Raw genomic sequence first — 13,092 nt, 5'->3', positions numbered from 1 at the left:
CCCCGTGTCGGCTCCTGCTCAGCGTCCCTCCGCCTATTCACGAGGTAAGCTTCTTAACGATTCAAAAACAGTGACTCACCAGCTTCCCGACAGGCTCCTGCTCCGAGCTCCCGGCTTGTACTGCTGCTCAACTAGAAATGGAAGGCACCACTTGAAGAAGTCATATTGTGCCTTTTTGCCTGTCACATCTGCGCAGGAAGTCCAGGACAGCTCAATGATTATCGTCACTCCGAGGAACTTGATGCTCTCCACCCTCTCAACCTCAGTTCCATTAATGTAGATGGGAGCGTGTTCTCGTCCTTTCATTCTGAAGTCAATGATCAGTTTTTTGGTTTTGCCGACATTGAGAGACAGATTGTTTTAGCAGGCTGTCTATCTCCCGTTCTGCATTTTGACTCATCGTTGTTAGATATCTGTCCCACTATGGTGTGTTGTCAATAAGCTTGTGAGCGGCGTTCATTCGGAATTTGGCAACACAGCCATGGGTGTACAGGGAGTACAGCAGGGGGCTGAGGACATATCCTTGGGGGGCTCCAGTGTTGAGTATTGTTGTAGAGGAGGTACAGGTATCTGTCCTCACTGATTGCAGATTATGTGACAGAAAGCTGAGGATCTAGTTGCAGAGGCTGGAGCTGAGACCAAGGCCATAGAGTTTTGAGATCAGTCTGGAGGGGATGATGGTATTGAAGGAGAAGCTGTAGGCAATGAACAAGAGTCTGATGCAGGGATGAGGCATCGTCTTTGGATCTGTTATGTTGGTAGGGAAACTTTCGGGGATCATAGTCAGAGTGCATGTATCAGTTAATGTGGGGGAGGGAATACAAAGCAAAGGACCATTAATGCAAGATAGAAAGGAAGGGGGGAAAAACATCAGCAAAGTTGCAAAATAGAAATCAGCAATTGCAGCAAATAAAGAAAAAAGTTCACATTTTGGATTGTGAAGGATCATCACTTTTGATATCTCTCCTCGTCTTCAGTAAAGTATCCACCAAAACTCTCTCAACTACATTTCCACCTCAGCAATTATCTGGCTCTGACTTATTCCACATCGATTTAAATCGAAGTTCCACCCAGCGTGTTTCAGATCCACCTTAGGTTACAGCTTCCTCCTCAATGTTTAAAATTCTGAATCAGCTGTTCTTGCTGAGTCCCTACTGAGTCTTCATGGAAAAATCCAGTCAGTGCCATTTTCATGCTGCGTCCCCATAATTCTGAAAATTTATCTTCTTCCAAGTACCAACCCAATTTTCTTCTGAAATCATTGATCATCTCTCTTTCCTCATCAGCAAAGAGTTCCAGGTCATTCCCAGTTAGAGCATGAAGTTTATCCTTGGGAATCCTCTGCTGCGCCTCTTAATAGTAGGAAGTATTTTTTAAATTGTTGATGGGATGTTAGTGTTCCTGGCATGGCCGACGTTTATTGTCCATCCCGACTTGCCTCGAGGGAAATCAAGAGTCAACTCCGTTGCAAGATAAAGTGTGGAGCTGGATAAACACAGCAGGCCAAACAGCATCTCAGGAGCACAAAAGCTGACGTTTTGGGCCTAGACCCTTCTCCTGATGAAGGGTCTAGGCCTGAAACATCAGCTTTGGTGCTCCCGAGATGCTGCTTGGCCTGCTGTGTTCATCCACTTCACACTTTGTTATCTTGGATTCTCCAGCATCTGCAGTTCCCATTATCTCTGATCTCAACTCTGTTGCTGTGGGTCTGGAGTCACATGTAGGCCAGACCAAGTAAGGATGGCAGATTTCCTTCTGGAATGTACATAGGTGAACCCAATTACTATTTTACAAGTAACAGAGGTTATGCTAATTTTCGTTCTTGGTTCCAAATTTTTAATGATTTCTGATTTCATCATCTTAACATGATAGGATTCAAACCCATTACCCCAGAACATGAACCTGGGACTCAGCATCACTATTCCAGAGATATTGCCCCTGCTCTGAATGTCTGTCCTGCAATGCAGAAGTCTCATTTTATTCCCAGTTTCACCTTTTACATTCACAGTGTAGCCGATCACTCAGTTTGGGACTTGTCTGGAATATGTGACTGAGCTTTCTAAGACATTTTGGCATTGGTGTGTATAACCCATGAGAATATTGACAAAATGGTGTCTCTATCTCTTTCCAGCTGCTGGACAACGGACGGAGGAATCAAATGGTGCAAGGAGACCAAAAGAAGGGGAAGTAACCTTAATGTTTGAGCCAAGCCTTTCGGGGTGATGTCAGAAGATACTTCTTTTCAAAGTAGCAGGAAGAGAAATCTGGGACTCTCTGAGCCTCCTTGCCACTCCTCCACAGTGCTGCTGAAACTGAGGTTCAATTCAGAACTGAAAAACCAAGACTCAGAGTTTCACAAAAACAAACTACTGCAGTTCATGACAGTATTCGATAGCTCAGGAAGAATGTATGCCTAAAATTTCAGGTGAAGATGAAAGGTCATCTCAACCTGAATATATTTCATTTGATACAATCACAACACTTAAAAGGCACCTCATGGGTATATGATTGGGGGAGGTTTTGAGGGATATGGACCAAATGCTGGCAAATGGGACTAGGTAGACTTGGGATTTCTGGTTGGTATGGACAAGTTGGACCAAAGAATGTGTTTCCATGCTGTACATCTCAATGCCTCTATAACATACACATCAACCATGATCCAAATGACTGAATGGCAAAGTAGGCTCAAAGGAGTTGAATGCAACAGACAAGGATTCTGGGAGATTAAAAACAGCAGCTTGGTCCTGTAATGTGTGGGCAGGCAAAATACAACGTTATCAACTTTAGTACAAATGAAGCTACTAGTCACTATCTTGGAACAAAACTACAGCCTCATAATTATCCACGCTTAAAATAACTTTTATTTGATGTATGTTGAGAGAAGGTTATGTTAAATATACTTATATATATATATTTTACAATCAGCATTCCAAATTTACAACACAAACTGATTCAGCATGGCAGGAGAAGAAACACAGAGCCAGGTTCTGTGGACTTTTAGATGTTCACAACTTTTTAGGAAGCTGTACCAACCCATCTGGAATTTATCTTCTGAATTCAAGTACCTATGACAGTATTGTTTTAACGTTTAGGGTGTAAATTTACATGTCAATGCCAAATCATTGGCTATCAGATATGCTACTTTGATATCGGGTGTGGGAAGTTGAATAGAGTCCAACTAGAAACAAACTGGTTATTATTTAACACCACAACAGTCAGCTTCATGTTTCTTCACCCCAGTGGAAATCTCTAGGTGAGGTTTTCTGTTCTATCCACATCTTTGCCAGTCTCCCACAACAGTCGTCATAGTATTCAGTCTTCACAAAGGGATTTCTTTAAATCTGTATGTACATTGTCATTTATATTTTTAAACAGCACAAACAAATGCTGCTCAGAAAATACAGCACAACTATACAATATTCACAAAAGTCTACTTTAAATGTACTGCCACACATGCAACAGCGGATATTCATCCCAAAAACGTTTCACATAATCCTTAATATAAGGAGTATGTCAATCTTTCGCTGTACTGTTTCCCTTATTCAGTTAACAGGAACTGACAAAAATGCTGATGAATACATTTTGCCAAAACAATTTGTCAGAGCAAAATAATGGGGAATGTTTCTAAAATTTCAGGACCTCATGTTCAAGGAATGTGTTGAAATGCACCTTACCATTAACAAACTATGGAATCATTCTGAAATAGCTACATATCTTAAAAGTACAAAATTGTCAATAACAGACACTAGCAGGGAAGTCTCTTCAACTATGCACAAGCAACTAAAGGACTGGGATCACGGCTCGGTCCGAAGTGTGTGGGGTTGTAACTTGTGCCAATTAAACCACAGTGAACATCAACATAGACGAGACTGCTCTGAAGCTAGAGCTTGAGAGCATGTAGTCATTCAACCTGGATACAACTGATATTAACTGTATTAGGTAGATCATGTGCTTTTTTAAAAAGCTAATCTAGAATACACTGTATTGTATAGAATAAAGTGAAGGGATGTGAAACACACACACACACCGGTCACTGTAGAGAGCTCTGTCTCCAAAAAAACAATCAGAAGTCTGTGCTGTGTTCAGTAGGGTGGCAGCTGAAGATTCTCAATGTAAGACTCGGTTACAAGACTGAGATTTATTGTTTATTTTAAAATGTCAATAGATCAAAATGTCTCCCTGTGCTACAATAAAATGTTTAAATTAAAGGCAAAAGCCTGCCTCAGCCTCCTCGATACAGTTCATTGAGTCTTGCCAGTTTTTCACAGCTTTCCATCCGCATGAGTTCAGCTTTCTTCCGTAGTCGGTCATCTCGATATACCTTGGATGCATAAAGGTAGTCATTTCCTTTTGAGGATAGAGAGAATAGCATAATTAATTAATCATATCTGGTGTAATGGACATTGAGAAATTACAAGTCATAGGGGTACAGGGTTGCCCAACAATGGCAAGCCAGCATCACACTGACTAATTGCAGTGAATGTGCAGCACAGAGGCAGCATCCTCAATCCAGTTATAATTCCCTGCTAGAGTGTATGCTTCACACATGCCTCCTCCTGACCGTTTCCATTTAATCCCATCAACACAAAGGGAAGACAATGAAATTGCAACACTGACACTGGATTAGTAATCCAGAGGCTAGAAATTTGGGGATATGGAGTGGCATGGTGGTTCAGTGGTTAGCACTGCTGCCACACAAAACCAGGGACCCGGGTTTAATTCCACCCCTAGGCAACTGTCTGTGTGGAGTTGTGCATTCTCCCTGTGTCTGCGTAGGTTTCCTTCACGTGCTCCAGTTTCCTCCCACAGTCCAAAGGATGTGCAGGTTAGGGTGGATAAACCATACTAAGTTACCCGTTGTGATTAGTGATGTGCTAGCCATGGGAAATGCAGGCTTACAGTGACCGGGGATGGGTCTGGGTGGGATGCTCTTTGGAGAGTCAGTGTGAACTTGTTGGGCCCAATGGCCTGTGACCACACTGGGGATTCTATGGAAATCCCATCACTGCAGCTGCTCGAAACTAAATTAAATTAATAAATCTGGAATAAGCCTCAGGTGATTGTGGCCACAAAACCGTTGTCAATTGTCATTTTTAATAAAATCCATCTGATTCACCAATGCCCTTTCGGGAAGGAAATCTGCCTCGAGACCCATATCAATGAGGTCCGCTCTTAATCACCCTCGGAGCAATTAGGGATGGGCAAAAACTGCCGTCCTTTCCAGTAACAACCACATCTAATGAATGAGTAAAAAAAAAACTCAACAGCAGAAGTGAAAAAATTTCCAAACAGCGGAAAAACTATCCATTAAAGTTGCTTAAGCCAAGGGACCTCATAACAAAAAGCTACACAATGTGGTATCCGAAGGAAGGTTCATTAAACAATCACTTAGAAAGGGTGAAAATCATAAGCATAAGTTTAAACAACTCACTCTCTTGTCTTTCCTTCCAGCAGTTATTTCGAAGGTTGTTTATATAATCATCTTCAACACTCTTTTCTACCTTTTGTAATGCCACACCTGTGTATTCTTTGTCAAAGTCTTTGTTGACATAATAAACTACTTTCAAATTACTGGTTTGCTTCCTAATGGTGTGTTCCAGGGCGCTGCAAAACACAGAAATACCCATTGGTCAACTTAAACATATTTAATTCTGCTTTCTCTCTACAGATGCTGCTAATCCTCCTGAGTTTCTTCGGCAATTTCTATTTCTGTTAAACACACTTCAGTTGAGTGATGCAACACCTTTCCAACATCCACATTGAGGGTCCATTTGCAAAAGAAAACCTTGCATTTTGGTTGGCATGGACCATCCTCTGTGGAAAAAGTTGCCTCTTATGTCCCTTTTAAATCTTACCCCTCTCACCTTAAACCTACCTCCCTAGTTTTGTGTCACCCGGGCTCAATAGCATCCTTAAATATTTTGCAGGTTCAAAGTTAGACCAGACACCAAGCCATGATCCCATTTAGTCAGTTTCTGACTCTATGACTGTATTTATGCAGAGCCATTCACTACCCGTGGCTATCCAAAGGACATCACAGCCAGCAGTGAAGATCATTGCAATGTATGAAATGCAGCAGCCAAATACAATAATAAGATGGTGACCTGGTAATTTTTTTGATTTTTAGGAAGTGAGTTCAGTTGACAGATAAGTATTGAGTAAGATATGGGGTGGGGGGAGCTCAGTTCTTCAAAGTTTAATGAATTTAAAATAAAAACTGAACAATCAAATAACTTGAAATAAAGAACTTTCAAATAGGCTTTCAGACAAATCAGGAAGAAAAGCATTTTTCTTTAAAGAAAACTTGAGAGAACGTAGAAACCTGACATTTAGCTCCTGCAATTGGAAAGCTGAAACTAAGGAGTAATCTACTCAGTATCCTGAGCCCCACCACAAGACTTGTGTCAGGTGTAGCTCACTGGATGGCTTTTATAATCAAATCCAAAGTTTGTGGACTCAAGTCCCACTTTGTTATGGTGGCACACACACAATGCAGACTGACACTCCCAGTGAGATACTGGGATACTGCTCCACTACCACAGGTGCCATCATTCAGAGGAAACATTAAGCCAACACCTTCTCTGGGCCCCTCAGATGGATCTAAAAACTGTTCTTGTCAATTCTTATCCCTTAACCTACAGCAATAAACCTGATCATCATAACTTTGATACTTGTGGATTTGCCATATTTCCTCCATTAAAGCAGTGGTGAGACTTCAATTCTAATTCATCGATTAAAGTGGTTTGGGGATGATCTGAAGTTATATAAGGAGCTATCTCAATGCAGGGGTTTTTAATTTTACAAAGGAAACAAAGTATCATGGCTTGTTACCAAGTTGAGTTGTTTCTTAAAAATTTAACTGGGTGTCAAACAACAGATTAAGCTCCAAGCGCAAAATTCCCTCGGACACTCCTCAAGGTTTACAAGTAGCCAAAGATACTTTGAACATTTTGTTATGAGTGAATAAAAGCTCACATTAATGTAGCAATAACTAGCTGCTTTTACACCCTGACTGTCTAGAACATTTTGTCAGTCGTGGTACCGAAGAAGACACTGGAGCATCTTTGCTACAGTGACTTTATTCGATCAAGTTGCTGGTCAGCTTTCAGCGAACAAGAAACAAACCCACATGCTCATTCCAAGTCAAATTTGGGGCAGGAAGCTGACTTTGTTTCTAAAATCAACCCACAAGACAAATGAAATGAAGAAATTGAAGAACATATTGGTCACAGTCAACAGTACTTACGCTCTGTAGTAGAGACTGTATGGTGGAGTAGATACCATCAATTGACTCAAAACTGACACCAGGATCAAGACAATAATAGGTAATAGCTGTAAAAACATTGAAAATCCTCCCTGCAAGATATAGGAGCGTAAAATCAAGATGTATTCAATTTCTCCGTCACCTGGGCTCAATAGCATCCTTAAATATTTTGCAGGTTCAAAGTTAGACCGAACACCAAGCCATGATCCCGTTTAGTCGGCAGGCTTCCAGTGAGCTTCACTGCTGCTTGCCACAAGTAACATTTAAACAAGGGCTTATTCTCTGCAGGCAAAAGGAACAACTGAAAGTGGTTTATAAAATCATGAGGGGCATAGATAGGGTGAATAGCCAAAGGCTTCTCCCCAGGGCAGGGGAGTCCAAAACTAGGAGGATACGTTTAAGGTGAGAGGGGCAAGATTTAAAAGGGACATAAGAGGCAACTTTTTCCACAGAGGGTGGTGCATGTATGGAATGAGCTGCCAGAGGAAGTGGTGGAGGCTGGTAAAATGACATCATTTTTAAAGCATCTGGATGGGGATACGAAAAGGAAGGGTTTAGAGGGATTATGGGCTAGATGCTTACAAATGGGACTAGATTAATTTAGAATATCTGGTCGGCATGGATAAGTTGGACCGAAGGGTCTAGTTCTGTGCTGTACATCCCTATATCTCTATGGCTAGGCATTGTTTAATTTTTTTTAAAAAATGCCCGAAGTGAGGGGGACCTGGTACATTCTCCATGGCAATATTTCAACTGGATCTGGCTCGCCAACCAATCAGCACCCTTTTACCATTATCGTACAAATTGTTGCTCCCTCTGCAACGTGGTATTTTGTGACTGTCCTGTTATGTTTAAGATGAAAAGCTCAGACATCACAGTTCATTCTCCCACATTTTAAAATAAAACTCTCTATTCAGGTACTGGCACCTTTCCAAATAATGCAGCCATCCCACCTGCACAAATCCATTCATTAGAAACTGAAATACCTTCCCGAGTAAACACACACACTCCATTCCCAGATCTGCAGAGCACGAAACCGACTGAAACTCTTTGCTGTACTTGATTGAGATTGCTCAAATGATGAGGTGGTGTTCAGTCGCTTAGATGTATAGAAGATAATCCCACCCAAGGGACAAGACCAAAATGAGAAGCCATGAACTTAAGACAGGCACAAACAAATCCTTCGGGAATCCAGAAGATCCCACAAACTGGTGAGAATGTGAAACCCACAAGGACTGGTTGAGGTAACAAGATGTGGAGCTGGATGAACACAGCAGGCCAAGCAGCACCTTAGGACCAGCTTTCCTGCTCCTAAGATGCTGCTTGGCCTGCTGTGTTCACCCAGCTCCACACCTTGTAATCTCGGATTCTCCAGCATCTGCAGTTCCCATTATTCCTTAGGACTGGTTGAGGTGAATAAGCTGATTTAAATAGCAATTATTTTGGGTGGTAAAAAAACATCCATTTTCCCTTGTGTGAAGGTGGGTTTCGAGTTCGGTTCAGATCACTGCCTTCATGCTGTACTTCACTGAACATAAAGGAGCTAATTTTCTCAGGATTTATGACTGAAACTAACAACATTGCTGCAAAGATTTTAGCAAACGTTTGGTTGGTAAGGTTTTGCTGGTGGGTTTATTACAGGAGCTTGAAGGATGTTGATAAAATGTAAGCTAGGAATTAATCCTCCGATCAGTGAGTGTACCTTTCAAAGTTCCTAGCTGAAGAGTTCAGGAGATAGCAGGAGAATGGACAGTTGCTAACATGCAGCATTTATGTCTGTGCCCAGAACAACAAAGGGAAGCAGAATCTTTGAAAAGGGAAGGAAATATCTTAAAACAAAGGGGGAAAAAAAAGATGATTGGTCAAATAAATGAACTGACTGGATGTAAACAAGCTCCTCTTGAATAAGTCTAAAGAACATAATGGAAATGGGAAATGCCGAGTTTGTTCTTTGAACCTGTCTCACCGTTCAATAAGAGCAGGGCCTGCCTATCCTCCACTTGCTGAAAATCTTGCTGATTAAAATTCTGTCTCTTCGAAGAAATTCCCCAGTGCCTCAGCCATAACTCACCCCTCAAATAGCAACATGGTGAGCTGAGCATTGCTGTTTGACTGAACTTGCTCTGCCCAGATTCTTTGGTGGGTTTCCAAAATTACACCATGACAGTCGTTCAAAACACTTCATTGGCTGTAAAAGGTAAAAAGGTTCCCAGGTTAATACTGGGAATTGGCAGGTTAGGCTTGTACCCACCGGAGTTTAGAACAGCGAGAGGCGACTTGACTGAAACATACAAGGTTCCAAGGAGTCCTCGCTGGGTAGATGTGGAAAGGATCATTTCTCTTGCAGGAGAATCTAGAAGTAGACAACACTACAACACAACGTGGAAAATGGCCCAGGTATGCCTTGCAGACAAGAAGTAGGGCAAATCCAACCAGCCCATAGCTGCCTCATCAGTCCACATTCAATCATCAGTAAAATGCTGGAAGCTGTTTTCAACAGTGCTTGCTTAGCAATAGCCTGCTCAGAGGTACTTAGTCTGGGACCACTCAGCTCCTGACTTCATTACAGGCTTGGTTCAAACATGGGCAGCACAGCTGAATTCCAGAGAGAGTGAGGTGAGAGTGACAGCCCTTGACATCAAGGCTGTGTCTGACCAATTGTGCCGTCAAGGTACCTCTGCAAAACTAGAGATGGTGGGAATAAGGGAAGAGCTGCCACTGGATGAAACTGCACCAGGCACAAAAGGAAGATGACTGTCGGAGGTCAGTCATCTCAGCTGTAGAACATCAGTTTGCCCATGATCTTGACGAATGGTCAGGCAGACCTGATGTGCCGAATGCCTACTTCTGCTCTGGCATCTTCTGGTCTTGGGGTCACTCATTTTAACAGAGTTGAGGGTATGAGGCTTTGGAACACTGTTCCTCATAAAAGCGTTGTCCTCGAATATTTTTAAGGCCGTGGTGGTTAGATTTGTGTTTTCAGGGCTGCTGGGATTGTGGGGTAATTATATCTTATTGACTGACACAACAGGCTCGGAGAAGCATAAACCCACTCCTGATTCATATGTTTGTATTTGTTCGGAGAAGTGCAGATGTCCTGTACAAACACAAGTATTTCTTCTGTTAATAAAGTGTGAAGCTGGATGAACACAGCAGGCCAAGCAGCATCTCAGGAGCACAAAAGCTGACTTTTCGGGCCTAGACCCTTCATCAGAGAGCCTCTCTGATGAAGGATCTGGGCCCGAAACGTCAGCTTTTGTGCTCCTGAGATGCTGCTTGGCCTGCTGTGTTCATCCAGCTTCACACTTTATTATCTTGGATTCTCCAGCATCTGCAGTTCCTATTATTTCTTCTGTTCATGGCTTTCTCTCCCAAATAAAAACCAACCCACAGATTTGAACATAAAATACAAATTTTGAAAGTCTCATTTTTGCCCACGGCCTATTAGGAAGCTGATCGAATCTGAATGAAGCTGAAATCATCATAGTCTTGCCAGACCATAGGGCTGCTCTCTCATTAGAGAGATACAACAAGTGTTGGTTTAGCCTGAGGGTGACCACACCTAACACGAGGGGAGAAATTGAGGAGGTGAGACCCAACTGAACCCACACTGTTGGTGACAGGCTACACTGCAAATCAGACATCCAGCCAACAGAGCTAACCGACCCACCCCACCCCACAAATGGGAATACGTACATCGGCTCTCTCATCCTCTCTGTCTGCTCTGTGGTATGATTGATGAGATCCTCGAGCTCTTCCATTATTGTACACCTGTGTGTGTCCTAAAAGGAGAAATAAGAAGAGAATGAGCAGTTTCATTAACACTATCTAACAGTCTGGAGATTGAGACACATTTGCTTGCTTAATCTGCACAAATAAAACTGCAGAAACAATCCCAAAACAGCACAGAAACCAATACAAATCTATTTGAAAAAATAATCAATTTTATAAAGTCATAGGGCAAAGCAAAAAAAAATTCAATATATTTTCCTCGTGCAGTGAGAATTACATTCTGCATTTAAACAGCCTTCTGAACTCAGTGGGTTCTATTGTCCCAGATTCTAGCCTGTGTTTCTCAGCTAGTCTCACTTCCCTCTCCTTTCACCATAATCTCTTTGATTATCTAATCTCTCCTGTCTTCCACCCTATCACAGGCCCACCCTTCTGTTCTTTCCTCTCCTCCCCTCCCCCCTTCCCGGTCTCTGTACCTGCACAAAATGAGCCCCTTCTCCAACTTAGAGATAATGGGAACTGCAGATGCTGGAGATTCCAAGATAATAAAATGTGAGGCTGGATGAACACAGCAGGCCAAGCAGCATCTCAGGAGCACAAAAGCTGACGTTTCGGGCCTAGCGTTCTCGTGAGAGGTCAGTGAGCTCAGATTGAATGTCCATGGATTCTGCCTGACCTTGCTGTGTATTTCCAGCATTTCCTGGTTTTATTTAGACTATGAGATTTACCTCAACATCATACTTCTAGAGAGTTATTTCTATTTGGTTTCTGCTGATAGTGAAAAGGATTGCATGATTTTTAAACTTGTTTATAGCTACTTGTTTTAAAATGGCTCAAAAATCACTTCAGCCAGAGTTGGAACAGGCATTTTCAAATTATATATAAACCAGGACTCTGACACCTAGCTCCCAGAGTCTATTTCAGCTCTGTTCCAGACACAAGCCATTAATGTTGAGAGACAGTTGGGGGTCCAGGCCCGAAATGTCAGCTTTCCTGCTCCTCTGATGCTGCTTGGCCTGCTGTGTTCATCCAGCTCTACACCTTGTTATCTCAATCAATTATTGTCCCCGATTACATACTAACTAGCCCCACTCCCTCCTAGTGAAAACTCTAGGCCCAAGTGTTCATTAAAACAAAACGTGAGATTGTTTACCTTCCCAGGAGAATGTTGGACAGTGGAGCGTTTACAGGGGAGTTACAACATGGAAACTCATCTTCAGTATTTGTGTCAGAGTTAATCTTCTAGTTGAGCAGGCACCTGAGCCCCTTGGGTCCACATTTATAAATAACAAGAGGCGGCATTTCGGACTGCAAAGTCTCTACAGCACAGAACCAGGCCATTCAGCTCAAAAAAAGTTTTACTTTACACGTCACCCCCTATTCGTCTCACTGTATCATCACCTTGCATTTTTTTCACCCTCATGTTTCCAGTCTCCGCTTAAATGTCTCAATAACAGCTGCCACAAACATTCCCTGTGGGAGCGAGTTCCACATCCACACTACTCTCTGGATGAAGAGGATTCTACTGAATTCCCAATTAAATTTATTACAGACAATCTTGTATTGAAAGCTCCTTATCCTAAACTCTCCCACAAGTGGAATCACCATCATTATTTCAAACCCATGAAACCCTTTCATAATTTTAGTGATATCCATCAAGTCACCTCTGATGCAATCTTCTTTTCCAGAGCAAATTGGCACAGCCTGTTCATTCCTTTGTGACTGTTATAACCACTCAATTCTGGCCCGCTTTGAGGAACTTCTGTTTTTGCATCTTCTCCACAGTGCTTCTCTTTCTTCCTGTTCTTATACCCACATTCTCTCTGAGTGGAGAGGAACATTATCCACCTCTATCCCAAAAAAAAACTCCTCTGGAATCTGACACAGCCCTTTCTCCACCTTGAACTTGAGTGTCAGCAGACTAATGACCACCAAACTTACACAATCTGGAATCTCTAGGAATTACGGATCCACGAACAGCTACAGGCAAAAACTAGAGAGAAGGATAATCACAGGGGCATTAAAAAGAAAATGCTCCCATCTATTTCTGGAACAAGTTTGTTTATTATTTAATTGTAAAAATTGACGTTCGTGGA

General features: G+C 42.2%; 1 protein-coding gene across 1 annotated transcript in view; it reads right to left on the bottom strand.

Annotated features, from left to right (window-relative positions):
- Window positions 1-2,849: 2,849 nt before the first annotated feature.
- dnajb14 (DnaJ heat shock protein family (Hsp40) member B14) overlaps window positions 2,850-13,092 on the bottom strand; it is a 36,678-nt gene continuing 26,435 nt past the window's right edge. The window contains exons 5-8 of the mRNA XM_048546185.2: window positions 10,961-11,046; window positions 7,247-7,356; window positions 5,432-5,604; window positions 2,850-4,347 (exon numbers count right to left, since the gene is read on the bottom strand). Of these exons, the coding sequence (XP_048402142.1) occupies window positions 4,223-4,347; window positions 5,432-5,604; window positions 7,247-7,356; window positions 10,961-11,046 (494 nt within the window). The 3' untranslated portion in view covers window positions 2,850-4,222. The remainder of the gene's footprint in view (window positions 4,348-5,431; window positions 5,605-7,246; window positions 7,357-10,960; window positions 11,047-13,092) is intronic.

This window comes from Stegostoma tigrinum, chromosome 1 (assembly GCF_030684315.1).
Source record: "Stegostoma tigrinum isolate sSteTig4 chromosome 1, sSteTig4.hap1, whole genome shotgun sequence".
NCBI lineage: Eukaryota > Metazoa > Chordata > Chondrichthyes > Orectolobiformes > Stegostomatidae > Stegostoma > Stegostoma tigrinum.
Note: the sequence above shows the minus strand (reverse complement) of the source record. Positions and strands in the feature narration are given on the sequence as shown.